At 44.7% G+C, this 10,198-nt stretch overlaps 1 protein-coding gene across 1 annotated transcript in view; it reads left to right on the plus strand.

Moving 5' to 3' along the window:
• Positions 1-10,198, plus strand: part of LOC107125614 (short transient receptor potential channel 6) — a 132,410-nt gene that overhangs the window by 110,749 nt on the left and 11,463 nt on the right. Inside the window, exons 6-8 of the mRNA XM_015429046.1 lie at positions 2,031-2,252; positions 5,581-5,845; positions 9,040-9,235. Of these exons, the coding sequence (XP_015284532.1) occupies positions 2,031-2,252; positions 5,581-5,845; positions 9,040-9,235 (683 nt within the window). The remainder of the gene's footprint in view (positions 1-2,030; positions 2,253-5,580; positions 5,846-9,039; positions 9,236-10,198) is intronic.

Genomic DNA, 10,198 nt, shown 5'->3' on the forward strand with positions numbered 1-10,198 from the left:
CCTCCAAATGCTTGATCCGGTGGTCACTTCTAATCCAATTCTGGGAATCAGGGCAGGACCTTCAGGGCAGAGAGTAGCCCCCCTGTACTGGCTGACGGCCGGAGGTAGGGCTCTCCAAAGCCCCCTGGCTAGGAGCCTATTTGCATGTGGGCTCCATGGGGGAGTGTGTACAGTTACACTCCCTCCTAATCCCCGATTCATGGCACACGTCTCTCGGAGGAGCCATCGTTGAAGCGCCAAAGACCGGAACGATACTAGTACACTTTCCTTGGTACTTTTTAACTCCACATCTTCGGCAGGACGCCACGGGTTGGCCACAGGCGCGCTACGCTTCCCAGATGTTGCAGTGTGATCGCGCCCCAAAAATCCACCTGACATTTGTGCCTTTTGCGCGGCAAATTCCCCGTGTGACTGGGGCCTTAGATTGGCAGCGTCTCCAGAGTCTTAGGTACAGGTCTTTCACATCACCTACTGCCAGATCCTTTAATTGGGGATGCCAGGGATTGAACCTGGGACCTTCTGCATGCAAAGCAGAAGTTCTTCCTTTGAGCCACAGCCCCTCACTTTAATCAGGCCCGTTACCTGGGTAATAATTAATCTAGTACCAAACTTAACCCCACTAAATTGAAACAAATGCAAAGTACACAATCCAGCCCAGATAATATATTTGATAGTCACATCTAAAACATACCCTGCAGCTTGCCAGTGACATGTTGTTATTAATTCATTTGTAATTTACATTTCAAAAGCTTAGGAAAGGCAGGATCCAGTTCCAACATGTACACATATTACTCTTGATACAGAAATAAAAAGGATGTCTCTTTTCCTTTTCTTCTTAGCCTTGTGCAGAACAAAGAGGTGACAAGTTATTTTGAAAACATCTGAGGCTTAGGGAATTGTTGGTTTCCAGAATTAACAACATACATCAAACCAAACTCATTTCACCGTAGATGGCTTTACCTTATTACCAGTGCGATCCTAAGCTATTTTCATGAATATTGACTTCAGCGTGCTTAAAAGAATGTGACTCTGCGTAGGACAGCGGTGCAAGAATTAGCTCTTTTGTAGCCAGTGTTTAAAGGAGAGGCGTTTGCTCCAGGCATGAGAATAACTCGGCACTAATGAGCATATTAAAATATTGACAACTGGAGGGCACTAAAATGCAACTTCAGAGAAATCGTGGTGTAGGGTATAGCTTTGCAGTTAATTAACTGCCGCATGTTGGGAGCTAATATAAAAACGTAATTTTAAGAATTAAATGAGAACCATGGGAGACCTGAAGGAATGAATGGATACCCCAAAACTGTAAAGAAAATATTACAAAACTATGGTAACAAGCATGTTGTTTAATATATATATATACTAGAAATAAGGCCCCTTGTGGAAATAAATACGGGATCTAGAAAGAGGCTCTGGGAGAGTGCTCTGGCTTTGGGCAAACAGTGTCAGTCTGCTTTTAAAACATGAACCTGGGACCTGCACACCACCAGAATACAGCAGATTCCATATGCAACTGACATTCCAACTGCCTTGCGGGGGGGGGAGTTTGAGGTGTGGAATGGCGGGAAGTCCAATCAGCTTCCATATGCAAAAGACCAGGTTGTCACAGCAGTTGTGGTGTGGGCGGGACCCGGGCTTTGCCTTCTGATTGGTGGCGATATATGCTGAGGAGCAGTGCCATCAGCCATACACTAAGGGAGTGCATTTTAGAATTAGAACTTTGGCACCCACTATTCAATTATATATAAGGAGAGATACAGACGACCCCAGCTGCTTCTCCATCTGACCCTCCCTTGAACCTTTGTCCTCCTCCTCCTCCTATTGTACACCAGATCTGTTTGCTGCAAGTTGAAACTGGTGGGAGGAGTCACAGGTGCCCCATCTCCTGCTATGCTGGAAAATTTAAAAGCACACTGCAGCTCCCCAAGTTCCAGCCTGGCTATCCCTACTGGAAGACCCTATTTCTGTCCGATGTCGTTTGGCATCCTTGTAAGCTAAATGTAGTGTGTGATCTGCCTTTCCTTATTCAGGTATGATATGGTCCGAATGCAAAGAGATCTGGTCTCAAGGCCCTAAGGAATACCTCTTTGAGTTGTGGAATATGCTTGATTTCGGTATGCTGGCTATTTTCGCCGCTTCCTTCATTGCGAGGTTCATGGCATTTTGGCACGCTTCCAGAGCCCAGAACATCGTTGCTAAATCAAACATGTCAGCAGCGACACTGGAACCCAGCATCAAGTACTACACTTTGGGTGAGTATATGTATGAACCGTTAAGATTAGTTTACATATCTAAAAAAAGAATTGTTTTGTTTATTTATTTCGCCATCAAGTCACAGCTGACTTACTGCAACCTCATGGGGTTTACAAGGCAAGAGATGTTCAGAGGTGGTTTGCCATTGCCTGTGTCTGCGTAGTGACCTTCGGATTCCTTTTGTTGGTCTCCCATCCAAGTACTAACCAATACTGAGCCTGCTTAGCTTCTGAGATCTGATGAGATCAGGCTAGCTTGAGCTGTCCTGGTCAGGGCTGTTTCAGCAGCCTAATAGCCCAGACTAGCCCGATCTAGTCAGAGTCTGAAAGCTAAGCAGCATTGGCTGTGGTTAGTACTTGGATGGGAGACCACCAAGGAAGGCAGTGGCTGTTGTGCAGAGGAAAACAATGGCAAACCACGTCTGCTCAACTCTTGCCTTGAAATTTAGTAGGGTTTCAAAGTGTGAGGGGTTTTGTCTGTGCTGAGCATTGGTGTCACGTTCCTCTATATCCATCTTATCAGTTAGAATCTGGGGTCAACAATCTGGAGCTCCTTGGCCTCACTGCTGTGGGGGTGTAGGCAGTACCTGGCTCTTCCTCCCCTCCCCCTTTCTGCCCCATCCTCTGCTGACCTCAGAGTGCATCTTCCTTGTCTAGGTCACACCCCAACTTAAATAGTGCCCAGCAAGCCATGTACTTCAGAAGCTTTCCATCCTCTCACACAGGGCCCGGGGGGGGGGGGGGCAGCAGGGCCATTTGGCCCGGGCCTCACATTCTTGGGGGCCCCTCAAATTTACACTTTTGATGTTAACTCTTAATTTGGTTATAGTTACAGACACAGAAATACTAGCCTTCCCAACCTCTCATTTTCAGTGGGGGCCCCCCTCAAAAATGGAAGTGGCCTAGGCCTCTCTTTACCTCTGTGAGGGTATAGTGTATGCTGACCACCACCGGGGGCCAGCGAACAGCCAGAGCTTGGCTCTGGAAGAACAATAGGGACTAGGCTCCTAGTCCCTCCACTGGGGAACCAATGGGAACCATGGCGGGAGATTCAAACCCACCAATGGTGACCAGGGGTGTGTCCCCAGGTATGTATATAGTTGGCCTACCGGCCGTTTGTTCTTGTTGTGTACCTAATAAAGCGTGCCATGCACCACGTCGTCGTCGTCGGTCGTTTATCCATGCGGCAACCCACGACATAACAAGGTCACCTGCTCTCACAGGATTCCCACTTCTTGCAAGAGAACATGGGATTTGGCAGTTGTCCTGGCAACAGGAGCCAGCATCTTGCCTGAACTCCTGCATCTCCATACCCAGGTTTCAGCTTGGCAGAGGGCCCCTTAATGGCACCCTTCCTGCATGTGAGGCCAACCCTAATGCAGGACTGCTTCCATGGGCAAGGAAGATGTCCATGCCCTTCGACTGGTAAAAAAGATCATTTATATTTATATTAAAATTATAATATTATATATATATATATATGTATATATATATATATAATTTGCTTGTGTTTTATTAGTAGTGAATTGAATTATATATATAAGTTAACTTATAAAATAACTTATATAAAATAAAATAACTATGTTTATTCATTAGGTAGCATTCTTGGGTTATTCAAAATAACGTTGAAGCAGAGAGCAGTATATCAATGTCTAGTAATGGAAAACAAATGGTAATGACCTTAGAAACAGGAGAAAAATCACCTTTCACCTGCATCATTTAAAGGAGTCCCTCTGTTTATACTGAATATATTACTGAAAAGGGTGAAAAATGAATGCTAAAATCTTGTAAAGTGTTTCTAAAAGGTTAAAACCTGCTGGGATTTTGTTTGTTTGGTTGGGTGGTTTGGCCGTCAAGTCACAGCTGGTGTTTTCAAAGCAACAGTCGTCCAGAGGTGGTTGGTCATTGCCTGCCACCATGTCACAACCCTGGTATTCCTTGGAGGTCTTACATCAGATACTAGCCAGGACCAACTCTGCTTAGCAGCCAAGATCTGACAAGATCAGGCTAGCCTGGACTATCCAGTTGAGGGTTAAAAACCTGTTGCCTACCTATTAAAACCCAGCAAGGACCCCTCTTTAGACTAGAAGTGTCTCCCTAACCCTGGCAGTGAATAACGAAAAGCAATCACATACAGTAATCACATTGTGCACCATGCTTGGAAAACCACCAACTACAGAGTATTTGATTGGATCCTGTGGATCCATTCTGCTAATATCAGTGCTGTTCTTCAGCTCAAGGAGTCTTCTTCTGATATAGAAAGTCTCTTCCACCAGAGCCAGTGTGGTGTAGTGGTTAAGAGCGACAGACTCTAATCTAGAGAACCAGGTTTCATTCCCTAGTCCTCATCATGAAGCCAGCTGGGTGACCTTGGGCCAGTCACAGTTTATCTCTCAGAACTCTCTCAGCCCCACTTACCTCACATGGTGTCAGTTGTGGGGAGAGGAAGGGGAGGCAATTGTAAGCCGCTCCGAGACTCCTTCAGGTAGTAAACAGCGGGGTATAAAACCAACTCTTCTCCTCCTCCTCCTCCTCCTTGCCAGAAGAGTACCACCGTTGTAGGAATGTTTTCTCAGGATGCAACCCTATTTTTACATTCATTGGTTCTATTCTGACATTATTTGAGAGTTGTGCACCAAGACACTTTTCAGAAACTCCAAAGCCCTTTCATAACATGTTGTGAGAATAGCTATAAATTAGGGGATGTATACGTTACTATCTAACACTATGCCATCTTCACAGGTAATAGGAAACTACCAGAGTTAAACCCCTTTGAGCGCCCATTGACTTCAGTAGCCTCAGTGAGATGTAACTCTGTTTATGACTGCACTGTAATTGACCGATCCTGTGTATGTTTACTCAGAAGTTATGTCCAGATGATGGCCTTGGGACTCGCTCCCATGTATAGCATTATTACAATCTATGTTGGGTTTATTTCTCCACAAAATGTGATTATTAACTTCTTCACTGGTCTTACAAAGAGAGCCTTGACTCTCCGAAGCCTATACCCTGGAAATCGTGTTGGTCTTTAAGGTGCTACTGAGTTCAAAGCTTGCTAATGTAGCAGCAGCCAATGAAGATGTTTTGTAAATAATCAGGATTTGCTGGCTAGCTAGGTTTACAGTGGCATGAGGCTACAAAGGGGCAGGCAAGGAAATTAACAAGAAAATAAAAAATAAAAATAACAAGTGCACCATCCATTTTGAGGGAGCAGTGGCACTTTAACCCTTTTGAGGATTTGCCCCATTCTTCATTTTGAATGGAATGACACCAAAATGCTAAGCAGAAATTCTCATCTCTTTTTTCCCTCCCCCCCCTTTTTTTATAGCTAGAATAGACTGGGATCCATCAGACCCTCAAATCATATCTGAAGGCCTATATGCAATTGCTGTGGTTTTAAGCTTTTCAAGAATCGCTTACATTTTGCCTGCCAATGAAAGTTTTGGACCTCTGCAGATCTCCCTTGGCAGAACTGTGAAAGACATATTCAAATTCATGGTCATCTTCATCATGGTGTTTGTGGCCTTCATGATAGGAATGTTTAACCTCTACTCCTACTACATGGGGGCAAAGCAAAACGAAGCATTCACTACGTAAGTTATTGTTTCCGGAATCTGATTCTAATCTGTAGGTCAATGGACTTCAGTCATTCCAGACCCAGAACCCACTTTGAACCTCCAGGCAGCAGCATGGCTCATAATGACGTGTGACATCAGAGTAAGATTTCAGGAACAAGAAGAGTCAGAGATGTGACCGAAGGGAATGGGGAGCAATGAGCACTGGTGGGCCACCAGTGGGGGTAGCTGGGCTGGGTTGTGTCAGGTAGGCAGAACAGAGAGAGAAAGCAAAGGACTGGGTTTGCCGGAAGGGAGTCACTGAGCCTGCCTTTTCAGGAATCTTTTCCATTGCTGAATGACCTCCCCTTGCTATCCTCTTCCGTTCAGCATGCACGCAAAGAAGGGCATGGGGTGTGAACACCCTTGTTCTTTATGCAGGTGTAGTTGGATGAGATCCATCCAAAAAAACAGCAAAAATTGGTTTGTTAGTATGGGATTGTGACCCAGCACGTTGGTCTCCCCAACCCACTTGGGGGTCATGACCTCTGGGCTGAAGATCACTGCTGCAGCTTATTTTATAGGGTGGAAATCCTTTGCAATACTATTACTATTAACTCTTGTAACTTGCTTATTACCAGCAGAATCCAGTTAATTAATTATCGTATGGCAGTGTGTGTAGTATAGCCAGGAGATCCTAAGATTGTCTGGCAGTCAGATGTTCTAGCTCTTTTAGTGTTATGCACCACTAGGTGGCGAGCTAGACTTGTTTTTAAGGCACAAGACATTTCAGAGGTGGTTTGCCATTGCCTGCCTCTGCATCACAACCCTGGTATTCCTTGGAGGTTGCCCTTCCAAATACTAGCCAGGGCCAACTCTGCTTAGCTTCCAAGATCTGACGAGATCGAGCTAGCCTGGGCTATCCAGGACAGGGCATAATCTAAGTATCCAAATCCATTATAATTGCTAGTACAACCTACAGTTCTTAAATATTGCCTACACTAATTTCTCAGGCTATAAGGACACAATGGAGTGATGCATTCAGATGTAAAGTAGGTTATTATAAAGTTACAAGTGGGGGGCCTGTGAGACTTCACTGCCGCAGGAGGTGGTGGTGGCTACAAGCATGGACGGCTTCAAGAGGGAATTGGATAAACATATGGAGCAGATGTCCATCAGTGGCTATTAGCCACAAGGTATAGATAGGAACTCTCAGTCTTGGGCAACTGATGCTCTGTATTTTTGTGCTTGGAGGGGGGTGGCAACAGTGGAAGGGCTTCTTGTGTCCTGGCCCCACTGCTGGAACTCCTGATGGCACCTGGTATTTTTGGCCACTGTGTGACAGAGTATTGGACTGGATGGGCCATTGGCCTGATCCAACATTGGCTTCTCTTCTGTTCTTATCATTGTGCCCAAACAGTCATGGCAGCTCTACATTAGCACAACATGCAGCTACTTTGGAAACAGCCTGTTGACTGAATATTCTTTGTTTTATTAACTGTCCATAACCACCTCTTGTATTAGATCGTTAGTACAAAGCGAATTGTTTCAAAAGCATGATGGAAGTGTATCTCATATTTTGTATTTTGGTCTGTACCGTTCATGCAGACAATTTGTGCATGAAAGTTAAAATGACAGTTGTGAATCCCGAGGACCAAAATGTATAGTAGTAGGACTTCAGCCACTCCATTGTGTTCTTAGAGCAGACAGCGGTTTGGATTCAATAGCATTTCCCCCCCAAAGTATGACTTTCCCCAATCCCACAACAGCCCAATATGCCCTCTCAATCCTGTTCCTACGGGGTCTTCTTTCTCCCCCAAGAACAGGACTTGGGGGGCATTTGGGGCAGCCACAGAAGAGGGGCATGGGAAAATCACATTCGGTGGGCATAAGGACTTGCACCCATGGAAACACTAATGTGGATCCAAGCCAAAATGATTTTCCATTAAGGCGCCCACACAAAAGCGAAGATCACTAATTTGTATGAACTGATTATATGTACTAAATCAATAACAAACTTGTAACGATGATAATTTCCCCCAGTTTGCCTCCTATAAATAACAAACTTGTAACAAGATGATAATGGAGCTGCGGTGGCTCAAGTGGTTAAGACACTGAACTGCAGGCTGTGGCAGGTCAGTAGTTCAGCAGTTCAAGACCCGGGTGCCGCATGATGGAGTGAGCTCCCATCGCTAGTTCCAGCTCCTGCCAACCTAGCAGTTCGAAAGCAAGAAATTGCAAGTAGATAATTAGGTACCACTTTGGTGGGAAGGTAACAGCGTTCCGCGCGCCTTGGTGTTTAGTCATGCCGGCCACATGACCACGGAAACGTCTTCGGACAGCGCTGGCTCTTCGGCTTTGAAACGGAGATGAGCACCGCAACCCTAGAGTCGGACTCAACTGGCTTTCGAGCAAGGGAACCTTTACCTTTACTTTACCTAACAAGATGATAATTTCCCCCAGTTTGCCTCCTATTTGTAGACTGAAAGGGGGCAATAATCCTTGGTGACAGATAATGTGAGACCTACTAGTAAACAGTTTAACTCATTCAGGTTGCCTAGGGAGAACTGTTATTGCTGTTTTTATAGCCCTGTGACCCCATTCAGTGTCATGGAACTTTGTTATTTCCAATGAGACTATATTACTATTAGGATGGTATGGTACTTGAGAAGTTGGTTCTTTCTTACCTAGCCATCCCCAGCCATGAGGGGAAATGGATAAGAAGAGTCCACAGAATGGAAGAAGAAACTTCCCCCATTCATAACTAATAATAATTCAGCTGCTGTTTCTCAAGTAATATTTATTGTAAAGCCAAGGGCCATCGCAATTAAAACACACAAGAAAAGAAATACAAAACAAAATGTAATAATGGACATTAGACCAAAACAAGGTTAAAAGCTGCTACTAGTGATGAGGATTAGACGGTACAATCTTTAGGTTCCTTCTGGTCCTGTGTAGGCTATCATATATATTATGTATATATATCATGTATATGTATATCTCAGGCAACATAGAATCATAGAATAGAATCATAGAGTTGGAAGGGACCTCCAGAATCATCTAGTCCAACCCCCTGCACAATACAGGACATTCACAAATACCTCCCCCTCCACACGCCCAGTGAACCCTGCTCTATGCCCAGAAGAGGGCAAAAAACCCCAACCCTCCAGGATCCCTGGCCAAACTGGCCACTGTTTTTACTTTCATGCTTATTGTTTCTTTTCTTTTTTTAGAGTAGAAGAAAGCTTCAAAACTTTGTTCTGGGCAATATTTGGACTCTCAGAAGTTAAATCAGTTGTCATAAACTACAATCACAAGTTCATTGAGAACATCGGTTATGTCCTCTACGGTGTCTACAACGTCACCATGGTTATTGTTCTATTGAACATGCTTATCGCAATGATCAACAGCTCTTTCCAGGAAATTGAGGTAAAACTTGGCTGAGTTGTCTGAGGTCTTCTCATTGCATATTTTGTTCTGAGAAATCCTAGTTTGGGGGTGGGCGGTTTAAAAGACAGTTTGATAACAAACTTAATAGTTGTCTTACAGCCTGTTTTGATACATTCTAAATAGGCTGAAAACCGGAAACAACCGAGCATTGCAGTAAAGGTCATGGACTCATGAACGTCATGGCCTCAGACCAGGATGTCTCAAGTGGCACATTTGGTGTACTAATAAAGGGTGGCAAGTTGTTAAATTGTTATATTTTACCATAGGACAGGACATAATTTGGATTTCATTAGTTCAGACATCAAATAACTTCTGTCAAGCCTTGAAATACAGGAGACACTTGAGTTAACTGATGAGTGTTCCATTGGGTCGAGAGACTGAATACCAAACTGTTCTATACTCACGCCACTTCTTCAGCACACTAGATCAGAGGTCCCCAACCTTTTTGAGCCTGCAGCCACTTTTGGAATTCTGACAGAGTGTTGTGGGCACAGACACAAAATGGCTGCAGCAGGAGGCAGAGCCAGCCACTAAACAGTGAAGTTATACATATCTCTGATCAAGGCTTTTTTTGTAGAAAAAGCCCAGCAGGAACTCATTAGCATAATAGGCCATACCCAACAGCAGGAACTAATTAGCATATTAGGCCATACCCCTGACATCACAGCTCATTCGCATATTAGGCCACACCCCCGTGTTACCAGAAGTGTGGTCACCCAGCCACACCCATCTTTTGCTTCTTATTCTCTTTACCTTGCTTGTGGTCAAAACCCAGGGCCTTTCTTTGTACCAGGAACTCCTTTGCATGTTAGGCCACACACCCCTAATTGTAGCCAATCCTAATGAGTTTCTGCTGTTGGGTGTGGCCTGTTATGCTAATGAGTTCCTGCTGGGCGTGGCCAACTTGGGAGCCAGACGGAACTCCGTTCCTGTGCATTCCTG

Source organism: Gekko japonicus, unplaced genomic scaffold (genome assembly GCF_001447785.1).
Source record: "Gekko japonicus isolate JY-2015 unplaced genomic scaffold, Gekko_japonicus_V1.1 scaffold1607, whole genome shotgun sequence".
NCBI lineage: Eukaryota > Metazoa > Chordata > Lepidosauria > Squamata > Gekkonidae > Gekko > Gekko japonicus.